The 17,312-nt window shown below is 47.6% G+C and overlaps 8 protein-coding genes across 8 annotated transcripts; 3 read left to right on the top strand and 5 right to left on the bottom strand. All coding sequences in view use genetic code 12, as the record gives it.

Moving 5' to 3' along the window:
- Window positions 1-114: 114 nt before the first annotated feature.
- Window positions 115-2,715, top strand: CXQ85_004895 (uncharacterized protein; the record flags this gene model as incomplete). Its single annotated transcript, XM_025488501.1, has 1 exon — window positions 115-2,715. The coding sequence occupies one exon, from the start codon at window positions 115-117 to the stop codon at window positions 2,713-2,715; it is 2,601 nt and encodes an 866-aa protein (XP_025343163.1).
- A 66-nt stretch (window positions 2,716-2,781) lies between these two features.
- ARV1 (sterol homeostasis protein) lies at window positions 2,782-5,647 on the bottom strand (the record flags this gene model as incomplete). Its single annotated transcript, XM_025488500.1, has 3 exons — window positions 2,782-2,788; window positions 2,818-3,536; window positions 3,833-5,647. 3 exons carry the CDS (start codon window positions 5,645-5,647, stop codon window positions 2,782-2,784), a joined length of 2,541 nt encoding a protein of 846 aa, XP_025343162.1.
- A 250-nt stretch (window positions 5,648-5,897) lies between these two features.
- Window positions 5,898-7,763, bottom strand: CXQ85_004893 (DNA topoisomerase 3; the record flags this gene model as incomplete). The annotated part of the gene is made up of 1 exon (XM_025488499.1): window positions 5,898-7,763. One exon carries the CDS (start codon window positions 7,761-7,763, stop codon window positions 5,898-5,900), a length of 1,866 nt encoding a protein of 621 aa, XP_025343161.1.
- Window positions 7,764-7,900: 137 nt separating this feature from the next.
- Window positions 7,901-9,169, top strand: CXQ85_004892 (protein-lysine N-methyltransferase; the record flags this gene model as incomplete). Its single annotated transcript, XM_025488498.1, has 1 exon — window positions 7,901-9,169. The coding sequence occupies one exon, from the start codon at window positions 7,901-7,903 to the stop codon at window positions 9,167-9,169; it is 1,269 nt and encodes a 422-aa protein (XP_025343160.1).
- Window positions 9,170-9,208: 39 nt separating this feature from the next.
- Window positions 9,209-10,211, bottom strand: CXQ85_004891 (2-dehydropantoate 2-reductase; the record flags this gene model as incomplete). The annotated part of the gene is made up of 2 exons (XM_025488497.1): window positions 9,209-9,218; window positions 9,244-10,211. 2 exons carry the CDS (start codon window positions 10,209-10,211, stop codon window positions 9,209-9,211), a joined length of 978 nt encoding a protein of 325 aa, XP_025343159.1.
- Window positions 10,212-10,488: 277 nt separating this feature from the next.
- Window positions 10,489-11,220, top strand: CXQ85_004890 (putative dephospho-CoA kinase; the record flags this gene model as incomplete). The annotated part of the gene is made up of 1 exon (XM_025488496.1): window positions 10,489-11,220. The coding sequence occupies one exon, from the start codon at window positions 10,489-10,491 to the stop codon at window positions 11,218-11,220; it is 732 nt and encodes a 243-aa protein (XP_025343158.1).
- Window positions 11,221-11,290: 70 nt separating this feature from the next.
- On the bottom strand, window positions 11,291-14,317 carry VPS34 (phosphatidylinositol 3-kinase; the record flags this gene model as incomplete). The annotated part of the gene is made up of 3 exons (XM_025488495.1): window positions 11,291-11,312; window positions 11,359-14,151; window positions 14,238-14,317. 3 exons carry the CDS (start codon window positions 14,315-14,317, stop codon window positions 11,291-11,293), a joined length of 2,895 nt encoding a protein of 964 aa, XP_025343157.1.
- Window positions 14,318-14,488: 171 nt separating this feature from the next.
- CXQ85_004888 (uncharacterized protein) lies at window positions 14,489-16,538 on the bottom strand (the record flags this gene model as incomplete). The annotated part of the gene is made up of 2 exons (XM_025488494.1): window positions 14,489-15,242; window positions 15,349-16,538. 2 exons carry the CDS (start codon window positions 16,536-16,538, stop codon window positions 14,489-14,491), a joined length of 1,944 nt encoding a protein of 647 aa, XP_025343156.1.
- Window positions 16,539-17,312: the final 774 nt, after the last annotated feature.

Raw genomic sequence — 17,312 nt, 5'->3', positions numbered from 1 at the left:
CCCCTGCCTTGGCTTATCGGAGGCGTGGCGACCTTTAAAATGCAATGTCCCAAACTCGGTCACGTGACCTCAGCCATATCAGCAAGCCAGACATGACTTCCCATCCACACCTCCATGGATCTCCTTACCAACGTTTCAAGGCCCATCTACGACCCCATTCGGGACGGCACGGGCTACAGGGCAGGCGCAAGAATCGCCCGGGTCCAGTTGCTCGTGGCGCTCTTCCTAGGCCTTTCTGCCTTTCTTATCTTTTGTATACTACGAAAGAAGTACCCCAGGATCTATGTGGCCAATTTCAACCGAATCAACCAGAATTACCTCCATAGTCATCTGCGGCAGAACTTGCCTTTGCTCCCGCAAAACTCGTTATTTGGCTGGGTGCCCATTGTGTTTAAAATCAGTGAAAGCCAGGTGCTAGAACATGCTGGGCTTGATGCAGTGGTGTTTCTTGGTTTCTTTAAGATGTGCATCACAGCGTTGGCCACGTGTGTTGTGTTTGCTGTGACGGTGATTTCTCCCGTTCGGTATAAGTATACGGGCCGTATGGACCTTCCGGATCCGGATGACGATGGGGATGGAGATGAAGGTAATAACTCTACGGTTACTGGGCTGGCGGCAGTGGGGTTTGGCGTGAAGCTCGTGGAGCTTCTTAAACATAAGAAACCTGACGATGAGCCGATTTTGTGGATGTACACGGCGTTCACGTATGTGTTTACTGGTCTTGTTATCTACCTTCTTCACAGACAGACATTGAGGATTATTGATATGAGACAGAGCTACCTTGGGAAACAGAGTTCTATTACGGACCGTACAATCAAGCTTCTGGGTATTCTGCCGCTGTTGCGTGAAGAAGAGGCGCTCAAGAGGCATATCAACCTGTTGGGAGTGGGAGAAGTCCAGGATGTGGTTGTGGTTAAGGAATGGAATGCGCTTAATACCTTGTTTAAGTTGCGGAAGAAGGTTCTTCGGCTGCTTGAGGTTACGTGGGTGGAGTATTTGAGCACCAATGGGCTTAAGAATACTACCGATGTGATGACTTCTCGGATAAGGCCTTCGATAGGTGATCTGTTTAATCTAGGGCAATCGCTGGGAACGGCATTTACCGATGAAGAAGATGGCGCTGGGTCTACTAGTGACGTTGAAAGTAACGCTGCTTCGGCGGTTTCAACGCCGTCCATCATTGACCAGATCTCTGAGCATATTGATGACCATAACGCTCTTGACGGGAGTGCCAGCCAACTTCCGCTTTTAAACGACGATGCTGCAAAAAGACCAAAGATGAGAAAGGGCTGGTGGGGCATTTTTGGCCCTGAAGTCGATTCTATCAGCTACTACACGAACCAGCTTGAAATCATCGATAAGGAGATCAAACGGTATAGGCTTCGTGAGTTTCCTCCAAGTTCTACTGCGTTCATTACTATGCGTTCGGTCGCTCAAGCCCAGATGCTTGCCCAGGCAGTGCTTGACCCCAAAGTGAACCATTTAATTACCAACTTGGCGCCTGCTCCTCACGATATCATCTGGGAGAATCTCTGTTTGACCAGAAAAGAACGTAACACCAGAATCTTCTTTGTTATGGTCTTTATTGGTCTCGTTTCCGTTCTTTTGGTGTTCCCGGTGAAGTTCTTATCTAATTTCTTAAACGTCAAGACCATTTCGAAGGTTGCACCTAAATTGGGGGCCTTTTTGAAAGACCATAAGTGGGCAGAGAACCTCATTACAGGTATTTTACCTCCTTATGTCTTTACCATATTCAACATCGTCATGCCATATTTCTATATTTGGGTCACGAAGAGACAGGGCTATACGTCCCATGGAGATGAAGAGTTGTCTATTGTCTCCAAGAACTTCTTTTACATCTTTGTGAACTTGTTCCTTGTGTTTACGCTTTTCGGAACTGCTATAATCAGTGATACTGCTCAGCTCGCTTACCAATTGGCGTATTCACTTCAAAAGTTGAGTTTGTTTTATGTGGATTTGATTATCCTTCAGGGCATTGGTATTTTTCCTTATAAATTGCTCCTTTTGGGTAACCTTCTCAAGTATCCTATTGGCAACATCTTCTGGTGCAAGACGCCCAGAGACTATCTTAATCTTTATAAGCCGCCGGTGTTTAATTTCGGGTTGCAGTTGCCACAGCCTATCCTTGTATTAATTATTACCATCACATATTCCGTGATTTCGACGAAAATCCTTACCGCCGGGTTGATCTATTTCATTATCGGGTACTTTGTGTTTAAGTACCAGTTGCTTTATGCATGTGTCCATCCGCCACACAATACGGGTAAAGTGTGGCCGTTGGTGGTCAGAAGAGTCATTTTGGGACTTTTGATCTTCCATACCACCATGTTCGGCACGCTTGCCTCGCTGAAGGCGTATGTGTGTGCCACGTTTATGGTTCCTTTGGCTGTCTTTACGATGGCGGTGCTTTGGAACTTCCACCGCCATTACATCCCCTTGTCTTCGTTCATTGCCTTGAGAGCCATTGAAAACAACCAATTGCCTTTCCACGGCGACGAGGAGGAGGATCTTGAAGACGATAATGCTCTGGACAGAGGCCAAACCTTGGATGAGCGCAGAGAGTCGCAACAAACGTACGAGTATCCAGACTTGATTAATGACCTCGACGGTCCTATTATTGCGTTGGAGAACGACCAGGTGCTTGTTATTGGTCCCGATGGACATACATCCAAAAAGCCCATTCCTGAGTTTTAAGCGGCAAAGAAGTTCTTCATAGCGTATGCTTGTTCTCTCCAGAGTACGAGCTCGCCAATGAACAAGTCAGTCGCTGAGGATTCGCCTAGTGCTGCTACCAACACGCTGATTGCAAGTTTCCGAAACAAAACCAGCACGATTGAAGCGCCAACGACAATGGCTGACGTCAGCAAATACGAAGATCCAATATTAATTCGAAGCGCTTCAATAGTATTGACAAGGCCCAAGATATCAACCACAATGGAAGCAACACTATGATTATCATACGGCCAAATCAACATGATAATCGGAATGCATTTAATCGACAACGACATGAACACCGTCAGCAAAAGCACCGATATAAGGTACCCCCGTTGAAGCGCCGGCGGTAGGTTCCTATTGGGTTCCTTCCCCCAGCCAATGAATGTCCTGAAACACGTATCGATAAGCGTGCAAAGCACGATCCTTTCGGCCAATTGCTGATAAATGAAGAACAAGTACTGAAGCGGAACCGGTTTCTGCAAAACACGTTCCACAATAACGCTATGTGTTTCGTGTTTCTCTTCATATGCCCAATTGAGGTACACTTCAAAAAGCACCGTCAACGCAGCATAACGCAAAAGCAGTTTATACCTTTCAAAAAAGGAAAGAGCTTTCTTATTGGCGAAGATCGCTTCCTCCACGACGTTATACGCCAAATGGCGGTACGCCTGGGGCTTCAAAAGAAGCACATCCAAAAAGAGAATGACATAGTCAAACTCAATATACTTGTCAGCCAACTTGCCGCATTCAGGACAAACGGACATTTGGATGTACTTGCTTTTGAACTCTGTGAAGAGCAGCTTGATGTTTGGGTTTGTGCATTCTACACAGATCATGCCATGGTTGGAGAAGAAGGAATGTGGAAGTTGTGGTAGTTGGGATGGTGATAATGCGTGGTGCACGGGTGTGTATGCCAAGTACCAACTGGCTGCAAATGGCAATGACTTGGTCCATTCCACATGGACATGTATATTTATGAATTAGTTATAACGAAAGCGGTAATGTAATGCTTCTTTGTTGTGTATGCTGAGGTAGTTGACGATATGTCGTTTGTTGTTCATCGACATATCTGGGGTGGAGGAGGTATTTCAGGAACAAGACCAAGCTCGAACTGGCGTTCGTTGTATGCGTCAGGATAAACATCGCCAGAGCTTGAAGAAGCGCTGGTTTGTGGAGTTTGTTGTGCTGGTGCTGTTGTTGGAGCAGCTCCAAAGGGCAGAGCGTTACTTGGAGCACTGGTGAACCCTCCAAACCCTGAAGAATTGGGTTGGTTGTTTGTTGTACCTGTTTGAGCTGTACCTGCAGCGTTGGAAGGTTGGGCTGGAGCAAATGGGTTTTGCGCTGGCTGGGAAGTGGTTTGGCCAAATGCTGATGTTGTAGATTGAGGCTGGCTGCTGCCAAAAGCACTTGGTTTGGCTGAACCGAACCCTGATTGGCCAAAAGCGGATGTTTGTGACGGTTGAGAGGCTCCAAAGCCTTGGTTGGCGTTGGTGTTTGTTGATGCTTGGCCAAATGGTGAAGATTCAGTAGCTGGTTTTTGTCCAAACCCGCTTTGGCCAAATGCAGATGTGGTCTGGTTAGAAGAGCCAAATGCAGATGTGTTGTTGGACTGGTTGGAAGAGCCAAATGCTGACTGACCAAACGCTGAGCCTGTCTTGTTGTCGCTTCCAGAACCACCAAATCCTGATTGTCCGAATCCCAGCTGGCCAAAGCCAGATTGTCCAAAACCAGATTGGCCAAAACCCAGTTGTCCGAATCCCAGTTGTCCGAAACCACTGCTCAGTTGAGCAGGCTGTGTTGTTGCTGGTTTATTGTTTTGAGACCCAAAGGCGCCGCTGCTCTGTGACCCAAATGCTCCACTTCCTGAAGTACTCTGTGACCCAAATGCTCCACCACTGTTTCCTGAAGTACTTTGCGATCCAAACGCTCCTCCAGTATTTCCTGACGTAGCCTGCGAGCCAAAGGCTCCCCCAAAAGCTCCACCTGATGCATTATTATTAGAAGAAAAGCCCAGAGAACCGAATCCACTTGAAGGTTTAGCATTATTCAGCCCTCCAAACGGAGACGAACCAAAAGCACTACCCCCTTTATCACCTGTATTTCCAAACCCTGACTGGCCAAACCCAGCCGAATTCTGGTTACCAAACGCTCCTCCAGTGTTCTGCAGCCCAAATGCTGATGTCTGTGCTGTATTTTGCAGCCCAAATGCTGAATTTTGTGTATTTTGCAGCCCAAACGCCGAAGGCTGGGTATTTTGCAGCCCAAACGTCGAAGTGTTCTGTGCGCCAAAGGCACCGCCTGAAGAACCACCTCCACCACCAAAAGCCGAAGAACCGAACCCAGAAGATCCAAACCCAGAAGAGCCTGAATTCCCAGACCCGCCGAACGAGCCAAAAGCGGACGAGCCACCGAACCCGGTGGAATTGCTATTCTGTAGATCGTTAATACTCTGTTCTAGACTTTTCGGGATAAACGGCTTGATCAGCTCTTTCCGCGTAGCTCCAACCTGCTGGTACCTAGCAGCAAGGCTATCCTTGGCTTTGATTTCTTCGACGCAATACTCCATATCCTTTTGGCGCAACTCAATGTTTCTGTTATACGCGTCAAGCGTATTGTTGGCTGCTGCTTCCATATACTGGAGCCTTTGCTCTTCTGGAGACAAGTCTCTGCCTTCGATCAAACTATTCGCTGTATGTTCATTGAGACCGTAAGTTGTCAAAGTAGGCTTAAAATGGAAGGTCGGTAGTTCATTAAGGTCTGTTTTGATGGTGTTGGCCAAGTCACTTGGAGATTTGTCTTGAAAAGCTTTGAAGGCTGCGTTGACGCCGCCGGACGGATGGATGTTCTTGCACGAGTTACCGAATCGGCAGTTTCCCTGTTGAAAGAATTTGCATACTTGCTTTGGCGGCATTGTGGGGATGAAGAGCCTGGATGGGAGTACTGGTTTGGTGAAGAATGGAAGACTGGAAGACTAGTGTATGATGCGTAGACACCCGTACCTCCGAGGTAGATACCAATGGCTGCAAAAGACGAGTTCCCAGTTTATCTGTTTATCTGTTTGGGCTTTTTTTAAAAAAAAAAAAGCTTTGTAGTAGTCACCTCGTCTTCGCCTCTTCCTCCTGGTAATGCCATTTCTTTCAAACCGCGTTCTCTTGACCAACTTAAGACAACCCTCGGTTCGTCCTGATAAACGTATCAGTAATAACGTTTCCCTTCTGGTTACTCTCCATGAAAGCTTCCTTATAAAGCGGCAAAAGCTGGGAAATAACTCCCTGTTTGGAAACCTCCCCTCGTGAAATCTTCTGGAGGAACCCTTCCATGGCTCTTCTCAAAAACGGTTTCAGCAACGATATCCTATCGATCAAAATAGCGTCAAAGGCTTCAATCAACGAAATTCCAAGCGAAGTAGGAATGAATGTCTCTGTTTTACCAATCTTCCTTCGCGTGATATAGTTTCTCTGGATAATCTTCTCCACATGGTCGGCAATGGTAGCATCAGTCCCTATACCATTAGCATCCATGAGAGCAATGAGTTCTGCTTCTGTCATGTAATTTGGAGGACTGGTTTTACCTTCTTTGACTTTACAGCTTGAAGGTTCGACTTCCTGGCCTTCGGTGAACTGTGGAAGTTGAACCAGCGATTTCCAGTCAGTATATGGGTAAACGTCCAAGAAGTTACGTTCAGTGACTTGCAATCCCAGCGCTGTGAACCTTTCTAGACGCCATTGAAGGTCGACTTTCGTTTGGAAACCACGAGCGTCGTCTGAACAACACGCCAAGAATCTTCTTACAACAAACTCATATACCTTCTTCTGGTCAGGCCTTAAAGCGTCAAGTGATGTAAATTTGACAGGGTAAATTGGAGGATGTGCTTTATCGTCGTGTTTACCTCCCCTTGGCGCTTTGAAGCCGCCCTGAAGAAGCAGCGAAGCGTGAGGTCCCCATTCAGGGTTCTGGGTCTGTTTCGAGATATAATTCTGAAGGTCAAGTTCTGCTGGGAACCGGTCAGTTTCCGTACGTGGGTAGGAGATAAATCCAGCAGTATAAAGCAGCTCTGCAGCGTCAAGCGCCGCTTTGGCCAGCATGCGGAAGTACCGAGAACAGCATTTCTGGAGGTCCACTGTAGTCAACGGTAGTGGTTTGAAATGGGATGTAGGTTTCGTGTTGACGCCAACAATCCGTGGTTTTTCAGGCCCATTAAGCAATTGAGCGTAAATCACATAAACAAACATCTTATCGAACAAATGGTTCCGAGACCATGCAAAGTTCACTTTCTGGCCATCCTTCGTAACCACAAGCTCTATACTCCAAAACGGCTCGGGCCTGAACTTCCTCACACGAATGTACCGGTCCACCACAAAGCTCAATGTGGGAAACTGGCACGTTCCATACGAAACCACCTCTTTCTCACCCACAAGTCTCTTGCTCTTATAAATATTCGTAAGAAAACGCGTAAACAGCGTCCCGACGCGTAAATCAAACTCTGTACGGCACTCCACGGCCTCCACGAGCCTCATATCCAACGACTTAGGATTCCTCGCTGCCTCAACCACATGTGAAGGCTCCAAATGTGAAAACTGGGCTCTCCATGTAGTTTCCAAGCTAATCCGCCGATTGGCGCCCTGAGCCACGCTCAAAATCTCCCAGCCAATGTACTCCCCCTCTCGATCACAATCTGTCCATATCATAAGTCTATCTGCGCCTCTGGCTTCCTTAACGATGTTCTTATGGATCCCTGATCTCTGGTCACTGTCAGGCGGTGGTTTGGTCAAAAACGGCGCGTCAAAAAGCCTCCCAGGCGGACACTTGCCCCAGCTGAACTCAGGCCCGAAATCTGTCGTCAACACGTGGCCCGCCACGGCTGTCATGGTCACTTCACAGGACCCTAGGCCTGGAAAAGTGTACGTGAAATCGTAGTTCTTCACATACTTGTAGAGACTGTTTCGGGGCCGAACGCGGCCTCCCGAGAGCACGTGGGCCACCTCTTTGGCGATAGAGTTCTTTTCGGCCACGCAAAGTACCCGCATTGTGGAATTGACACGGGGTTGTTGTTGGTGGAAGTAGTTACTATTATCAACGTACTGCAGGTAGTACCCCTACCTTTTGGTGATGCCTTCCTACTACTAATTACCTACTTTTCAGAGAAGGCATACAGTATTGAAGAATGAAGGATTTTGACGACAAATTGGATATACTTTTGGATTGGCTCCGGTCCAACGCATCTTCGGCGTTCGTTTCGCCTAAAATTACCGTGAAAAACGCCCCAGATTCAGGAAGAGGTCTTTATGCCACAGCCCAGATCGCTGCAGTGGAAGAAATAGTCAATATTTCACATTCGCTTTTGCTCAATTTCACTACGGCACTTACGCACGTGGGCAAGTTTGCTGGGTTTCGTTTGAACGAGCCGTATTACGCCAAAGTGGTGGTTCCTTCGACTCCTCAGGATGAGGTTACTCAAGTGTACGGCAAGTTTACGTTGGACGGGGTGTTGAAGCTTCTGTCGTTTCAGTTCTTGAGTGTTTATTTGGTTTTGGAGCGCCGAAGAGGTGGAAACTCCTTCTGGAAACCGTTTTTGGATATGTTGCCTGAGTTAGATGAGCTTTCATTGGCTCCATTTGTATGGACGCTTTTGGAGCTTCCTGGCCACGAAAACTTAACCAAATACCTTCCTAGATCTACTAGAAAACATACAGAAAAGGTGCTACAGCGGTTTGAAACGGACTACTCAGTAAGCAGTGAGTTCTTGGGTTCAGTGCATATTGATAGAACTGAGTTCCTCTGGGCCTGGATGTGTATCAATTCTCGTTGCTTATACATGGAAATGCCACAAAAGACCGATTCCAGTGATAATTTCACCTTGGCACCGTATGTGGATTTCCTAAACCACCTGGGAAACGACGAGTGTGGTATTAAAATCGATTCCCACGGTTTCCACGTTCTCACGTCCACGACTTATAGTCCAGGCGCTGAATTGTACTTCAGTTATGGTCCTCATTCGAATGAATTCCTTTTGTGTGAGTATGGGTTCACGCTTCCCCAGAATAGATGGAACTATATTGATGTTTCCGATTACCTCACGCCTTTGCTTCGGCCTCAGCAAGTTGCGTTCCTTAAAGAAGCTGGGTATTATGCAGATTATACAATCAACGACCTGGGGATCTCGTTTAGAACAGAAATTGCCTTGGCCACTTTACAAGAAAACGACCCTTCGCTGTCGAGAAAGCTTCGTGCGTTCGTTGACGGCATGACCGATGGAACAGTGTACCAGAACAAAAGCCAGACTCTCTTGAGCCATATTTTGAAGAAGATCGTGAATGACTGTGATAAAAAGCTTTCTGTGGACGCTTCAGATGCCAGAATGAAGGCCATAGCGACGCTCTATAACGATACCAAGACCTTAGCAGAGAAAACGCTCCAGGACTTTTCTCCATGATTTAGAGCTCCTCTAATGCTGATTTTTCAATGCCTCGTTCTATAGAGACCTTGTTTTGCACCATAAACACCAACATACGGTTGACTGGTGTGGGTACAGAGTGTTTCTTGCCAAGGTCCCAAATATATCCATTGATGGCTTCCACTTCAGTGGTTCTCATGTGTCTGACGTCCTCTCTCATGGAAGAGCTATTCTGAGCGGTATCTTTGCATATCTTAAGCACAGAGTTCAATAACCGTTCACGGTTTAAAAACGTCTTGGCCCCATCTATATCTGCAATGCGTTTACCAAACTCCACTCCAAAACAGTCCAAAGCCTCTGCAATGACCCGCTTCATGATTGGAACCACCTGTGATCCATAAAGCAAATCGCCATTGAGACAATCTAGCAATGCTGAGAGTGGATTGATGCAAGCATTCACTATAAGCTTCTCCATCTGCGTTAGAAGCATGTCGTCCTGAGAAACACAGCAAGCGTTAAGTCTATGACAATCTAGAAGCGCCTTCACCAACTCAGGTTTCTCGTTTACACTTCCAGTGTTTATACCAGCTGGAGAGATGGTCAATTTACCCAAACCCACATGGTTAACGATATTAGGAGACGGTTTATATGCGCCGTGGGTCGAAATGGCTTCATAAAAAGTTGGAATTTTCAGCAGACTCGCTGCCCAGAACGCCCCTTTAAGCTTCTCGGCCATGCCCATCCCGTTTTGCAATATAAGCACATTTGACGATTCGTCCAAGTATGGAACATAGGGCTTCAACGCATCGATAGTGGCATAACTTTTCGTCGAAACCACAAGGTTTTGGATTTTTTCATTCAGAAGGCCCAGCGGCGCCAACTCCCCTTCCATCACTGCCGTTGACGATTCCACATTCTCGTCTTGTGTTCTAACCACTGTTATCTTAGACCCATCAGCTGAAAAACGATCAAGACGCTCTTTGAACCTGAAAAGCAAAACAGGAGCCACTCTGCCTGATCTGGCCAACTCGTGACCTACAAGAGACCCCATGGCCCCTGCGCCGAGGATTTTCACTGACATTAGGGTTGGAGATGGTGGTTTATAGGGTACTTTTCAGGATGAGCATTGGGTGTCTGGTGCAGGAAGGGACCAGGAAGGCCTTCCCGGGGTGGAGGCCGTTTAAGACTACTTGAGAGGAAAGCTGCTGCTGATGGGAATCGACTGATCTGGTTTTTATTTCCTGGTAATGGCTGGTGTTGTTGGAAATTGGAGTTTTTGAAAATATCACGTGACCTCGGGCCATGCAACTTTTCCAACTCCACATTTAAGGAATTCCTCAAACACTCCAAAACCCACCATGCTTGTTATTGGTCTTACTGGTGGCATTGCCAGTGGAAAATCGACTGTTTCTAAAGAGTTTGCCGAAAATGGAATTCCTATTATCGACGCTGACGTCATTGCTCGTCAGGTCGTAGAGCCTGGCAGAAAAGCATATGAACAAGTTGTGGCTGCTTTTGGGGAAGATGTGCCTGGATTGGTCAATCCTGCTGATTCCTCGCTTAATAGACCTGCTTTGGGAAAAGCTGTTTTTGGAAAACCTGAAAAACTCAAGGTTTTGAATAAAATCGTCCATGGAGCAGTTAAGAAGGAAATGGCCTGGCAGCTCGTGAAAGCTTATACTGGAGGCCACAAGATGGTGATTTTAGACGTGCCGCTTTTGTTTGAATCTGGTATTCATTCTGTTTGTGGTGCCACGGTCACAGTGTTCACAGAGAAGGAAGTGCAGTTGAAACGGCTCTTGGAAAGAAACCCTGAACTCACCGAAGAGGATGCTAGAAACCGGATAGAAAGTCAGCTTTCAAACGATGTGAGAAACTATAGAGCTGATATTGTGTTGGATAACAACGGCAGCGTGGGCCAATTGAAGGAGAACGTCAAGTCTGTGGTGTCTGAGCTTTCTCCAAACGTGTTTTGGCATTATGTTGATTTGATTCCACCTATTGGCTTTGCCTCTGCTTTCTTTACCGTCGCTGTTCGTGCGTGCCGTGATTTGTATAAAGGCAGCAGCCCGCCAAAGAAGCAGGACTAAAAAGAAGGTTAAGCTCTCCAGTACTGGGCCAAACTGTGGAGGGCATCGATAACCACCGGCAAGAACGCATTCACACTGTCGATGATAAGGTTCTGGAAATGGAGGATAGCCAGCTCCTCGGTCATTTCCAACGCAAACTTCTCTTCGACTTTCTCCACAACTCGCTTGGGGTCGATCTGGATATCTGGAATATTGGCGTTCAACATCAACTGGAAGAGGTTCAAGATCAAGTTGCTGTTTCGTCTGAGCGTCGTGTACGTGATGAAACAGTAGTTTTTGAAGATATTGAAGTTTTCATGTGTCATTCCACCCATGCCGTCAATAACCTGAATTGGAAGCTTCATCAATGGTGGGAACGGTTTAGGGTCTCTTCCAAGGATGTACCCAAAATCGGCATGCCAGAACTTACCATTTGGCGAAAGAAGCAAGTTATCCAAGTGTCGATCGCCCACGCCTAGAAGGTACGTTATCACACAATAACCAGCACACGACTTGACGTAGTTGTCCATCAAAATTGGCGACACTCCAAGATCACTTGAAACAGCATGTTCTTGTTCTTGCAGAGGAATGCTATTTTTTTTCTTTCCTAGAACACTCTGAGATTCTGGCTCTTCGTGATGGAGCATTCTGCTGTGGAGCTGAAGGTACCGAAGAATGCCGTTGGCGGTGTTGGCGCCTGCCTGAGCAGCACTTGTGCTTGTTGTGTTATCGTAAGTTGCAGATAAAACAGCATCCAAGGTTTCATTAGGCACAAACTGGATAAGCCCAGCAATGGGACTGGTGGCCAAAATCTTATACGGCGTGAGTTTCAAGTCCAAGTTTTCATTCTTCAAGAGCTGGTCCATAAGGTTGATGATCTGGATTACCAACTGGTCCTGGCGCAAATCGTCGCCGATTTTGAACATGAGCAGGTACTTCCCGTGCTTGTGTTTCTTTGAACCACCAAAGATCTGTGAAGAATGTGACGACAGCAGGCGTTCTTTGAAGTTGGTGATGGTTTTGAAGGTGATTTTTAAGGGCGCTAGTGAAGATTTGAACACTGACGACTCATCTGGATGACAACCACAAATGATCACTGAAGGGTCTAAAGGAAGCGGGAACGGGTCAGGGAAATTGAGCATTTCATTCAGCGGATCTGCCAAGTACTCCCGAAGGAACTGCACTTTCTTAGCAGTCGCTTCGTTCCTTTTAAATGTCGTTCTGATCTTCTCCACAAGACCAGTAAGTTTCTTGATGAACGCTATCTGCCTCTTCAAGTACTTGTACTGGGGCAGCTTCGTCTTGTGGCAGAACTCTCTGAGCTTCTCAATATACGTGTTTAGAACCACACCGTAGATGGCTCCGTTGACAGCTTTTGACTGGGGGATATTGCCTCCTCCATTAAGCTGGTCTTCGTTTTCAACCTTCACGTACCAGTAGAAGAAATTGCCCAAAATGCCGTTTTCCACTGACCTCTGAATTAGAAACTTCGCCAATGGCGCTTTTTCCAAAGATGTCTGGCCTTCTTCAATAACCTCATACTTGAGTGCTTGTACAAGCTGAAGAAGGTACAAAAGAAGCTCATCTGCCGAAGCCAACTTCAACCGATCCACGGCAAACTCACGAAGTTTCATGGCATATTTGAATATCTTATCGATCTTTTGCTCTTCTGCTGTGTTGACGTCTCTGCCTGTACCTGAAGTATCCACTAGACGACGACGAAGAGCTGCTGTAAGGTTATAAGGGTTAAACTGGTTACTGAGAAGCTCCAAGGCATCGCCCATATCGATCTTTTCGACGCTCCAAAACGGTAAAATCTCTTTAAGCGCATGGTCAAGCTCCAGCTCGTTTTCCCAATTGAAACACTTAAAGAACTTGGTCAAAAACTGCCGCTGGCTCTGCAGAGGCCCAGCCTGGATCTGCGTATCGTCGCCCAGGTTCTTGGAAAAATAGTACCGGTACTTCCACAACATGCGTTTTTCGTTATCTGCCAAAACAGCGCTCAGCGGTTTGCGTAAGATCTTGCCGAGCTCGTCACGGTCCTGCGGTGACGGTTTGACCTCTTTATCGAGCAAAGAGTTGTTGTTGATGCTGGTGGATAAAATGTTAAATTTCTTTTCGATCGGGTCCAAAGGCGCTGAACGAACACTGACGCCTGTTTGGCCAGGAACGCCAGCACTTCCAGGAACAGACGCTTCTCCTGTACTGTTGAAGTTGTGGAGCGTCAGCAAATCGAAATCTGGATCGTAGAGCTTCCTGGGCGCCAAATCCACCGACGTGAGCACCATGGCGCCAGCGCTTTCCGTGCCCAACTGCGTCTTATCAAGGTAATCAGCATGGGGAAGTGTATCTATGGCAAGACTAGGAAGCTCATATGTGATGTCCAGGAAGACAATGGGCAATGAAAAATTGGGAAGCTCCACAAACAAATGGTACGGTGCTTCGGCGTTTGGACTGGCTTCCTGCCGTTTAAGCTTATCCACTATCGGCATCAGAATGGTATCCAACCATGGCTCTTTCTTCAAAGCGCCGTTTTCGTAGTTTATCAACTTCCGTTCAAGCGCCGTCGTGCAATTCTCATCCTTATAATTGACCTCCCCGCCGCTTCCCGTGTAAATTGGCACCTTATAAGTACCCTTTCGAAGCGTCCCGTTCTCATGGTTAAACAACGATAACCTCCCTTCAGCAAACCGTGTAGGTTTCGTCTGGACAATCTCAAGAAGCTCAAAGCTCAAGTAGGCGTTGTAGTCCACCTGGCTATAGTTAATTGGAAGTTTTAGTACGGAATCCCACACTCTCTTGTTCCCAGAGAACTGTTTATATGGAGTGTGGACAGGCGGCACTATCCGGTTGTTGTTGCCGTCGAGAACCTCTACTTTCACGAACAAATCTGAGCTGGCCAGGATTTGCAGGAGAACCTGGAAGAGGTCTGGGTTTTTGTACTTGGCTGAGCTGGTGGCTGGTTTGAACGGATGGGTTGTTTCGAGAGACCGTACTTTCACGAAAATCGGGATCAGAAGGTGCTTGGAAAGGCCAACGTGGCTGTGTTGGTCGACAGGAGCTGCAGAAGACCAGAATCGTTGGCCACAATGGCCTGGGAGCCTCCTTGTGAGGACATTGGTGGAAAAGAGGGTAGTACTTAGTTGGTTAGAGTAGTGATAATACTGCACAGAAGGGGTGGTTTACGTTTGCAGCCAGGCGCCAGTTTATCTATCCTTCCCATCCAATTATAATGCTTATATACGTTGTTATGCTTTTCTGTTTTTGCTTTTTTGCTTTTTTTTGCTTTTTAGACGTACCCCTTGGCGTTTTGGCCAAACCACGTGTAATGGTTCTCTTTAGGTGGCAGAGCAGAGTCGTCGTCGTCCTCTCCCTCGGACGAGCCGTCTGCTGAGTCCAGGTCGAGGTTGTAGAACATGGAAGGCGTCTTCTTGAGGTGCGTAGGACGCTGTAAACGGCTGGGCTTAGCAGGTTTGGCCGTGGGGATGGCCGTCGTGGCGGGTCTTGATTCTGTGAAACCTGTTCCTAGAGCTCTTGAGCTGCCATTGAGGCCCTTCAGGCTTCTGAGGCCTGAGATACTGCCGTTGGCGCTTCCGTTGGCGCTGCCATTCGCACTGCTGTTGATACTTCCGTTGATGCTGCCGTCGGCGCTGCTGTGGTCGTTTTCGGTATCTGTACGGCCCGAATCGAGTTTCTGGTTAATAACTGAAGGAATGAGCTTGACGGAGTTGCCACGGGCTCGGTTGGGCACCACTGGGGAGCCTGAAATGCCACGCTTGAGCGCAGGTTCTCTTCTTTCCTTGTTGTTGAACGAAAGCGAAAACTTGTTGGTATTCGATTCGGAGTCCGACAGATCGTCCGACAGGTTTTCTTTGATTTTGCCAAAACTGGGCGTCTGTGCTCTCTTACGCTGCAACGACCTGATACGTGAAAGCCTGCTGATGACTTCACCCATATTGTTAGAATGCTGAGCAGCATCGCCATCCATATCCAGGTAGTCTCTGGGCGAAAGCGAACCTCCAGAAAGCACCGAAGGCCCATTCCTTGTTCAGACAGCGAGTTGTTGTGGGAATATGCATTGCGCTGCAACAGCGCAAGGTTGACATGGGAGTTGACTTTGGAGTTTAAAAATGCACGGGGATATCTGACGCCAGCGAGTAGCGAAGCTTGAACGGACGCTGGATTTCGTCGTTGGAGTTGAGTTTGACAAGGTCAATGACAGAGTTTGTTCGCGTGGGTTCTGAGTTTGGAGAAACCTCAGGCGAAATGGGATGCGTAGGTGGGTTGGAGAGGTCGAATGCTTTCTTGAATGCCTCGTCGTTCATGACCTTTAGTTTGAATTCTGATTTCACGTGGAATTTATTCAGATCCAGAGCGTTCCAGTTACGTGCCGTAGGGCAAAGAAGGTTTTTCGCCAAGTTGGGCCGTGTAGGAGCATTAGTCTTGGAGTTTTCCACCCTGAACGATGGCCGGGGCGCCAGAGTATCTGGATTAGGGATTTTGAGCCCGCCAAACCCGATCGCCGGGTACTGCTTATTCTCGTCGAGCTCGTTCTTCTTGACGAAATTCGATTTATACACCACAATATCGTTTTCAAGGTTAAGCGTGGAGTCGATATCCTCGCAATGCAAAAGCTGCAAGCAGTCCCGTTTAAGCGTCCAGACGTCGTTTTCCCGGCGGGCGTAGTTGATCGTACTCTCTGGAATCTCCTCAAAGATCGGATGGTTAATGAAATATGACATAAAATGGTTGATCAGGTACCCGTGGCCCACCACAATGACCAAATCCTCGTTGTTCACATGGATCGGCTTATCGTACGTCGCCACAAGCTTCTTAAAGTACGTTTTGCACCGGTCAGCATAATCCTTATAGCTCAACCCAGGCTCATTCCACGGCCCCAATGTCGTCGTAGGCCTAAAGTTCAGCACACACCGCCTATTCTCCAAAATCTTCACGTTCGGCGTATACATGTCGTACGCCTCGCCCAGATCCACAAACGGCGGCACATTCTTCATCCTCTCATGTAGCCATTCCAGCAAGGCAAAGTCACACAACATATGAAACTTGAGTCTCGTCTCAGGCACCTCCTTCTGAAGCGCCAGCACCACCAAGTCGGCAGTCTGGCAGCACCGCAAGTACGGCAGAAAATGCACATACACGTTCCTCTTGGGCTTGGAAAACTGGCATGTTTGCACGATATCACGAGCCACTCGGGACGCTTCTCCTACTGCCGAAACAGACACTGAAGGGTCGTACGGTTTGTAGTCGTGGTAGAGCGGCGGGTTATTTAGCGTGGCGTGGTCTGCACGTGTAGCATGGCGAAGAAACACGAGCTCCATGGGAAGGTTCGGGGGGAGGTTAGGGAAGAAGAGGGTTTGGAGGATTTGTGATGTCATGGACCGGGTCGGGAGAAGACTGGATGGTGTGGGTATGTGCAGGAACACGTGAGATCGTTACCAGACGGGGTGCTTCTGGGTGGTTGGAGACGTCTGGAGAGGTAAGGGAGGGCTCTGGGAGGTGGAGGGGGTGGTGGAGAGGAGGGCTGGAGGGTTGGATTGGCGAATTGGGGGTCGCTTGTGGGTGTTCTAGGGGATTTGGTGTGATTTACGTTTTTTGGGGGTATTTGGGGGTAGAAGTGGAATTTGGGGGTGCCATTTGTACCATTGGAATCAGAGGATTCCAATCTACATGCTAGTACTGAGAAACCCTCATTTTTCTGTCAAAAAACGTAAAATAAATGGACCCTTTCTGCTGACCAAGCGACGACATTTTTGAATGAAAAAATGTCGCGATCCTTATTTCTCCTCTACCTGGCCCTACAAAAGCCCTAGAAACACGAAAAAAACACCAATCGACTCAAAATCTCCAACTACATCACCCTACCCACTCAATACCTCACCAAATGCCTTCATTGTCGTCTGATCTTCCCGCGAGGGAAACGACATTTTTGCTCTCGCCGTTGTGGTTCCTTCACATTTGCCTCTTTCATGTGCAGCCGTTGCGCTACACGTCAAATATGCGCTTCCACGTCTTATACACCCTCAGGCCACCACGAAACCACCAGTTTTTTTCCCAAAAATTTTTTATTATGTATATGGGGTATAAAAGTACCC

The sequence above is a fragment of the Candidozyma haemuli genome (genome assembly GCF_002926055.2).
Source record: "Candidozyma haemuli strain B11899 chromosome Unknown H_2014730914, whole genome shotgun sequence".
Taxonomy (NCBI): domain Eukaryota; kingdom Fungi; phylum Ascomycota; class Pichiomycetes; order Serinales; family Metschnikowiaceae; genus Candidozyma; species Candidozyma haemuli.
Note: the sequence above shows the minus strand (reverse complement) of the source record. Positions and strands in the feature narration are given on the sequence as shown.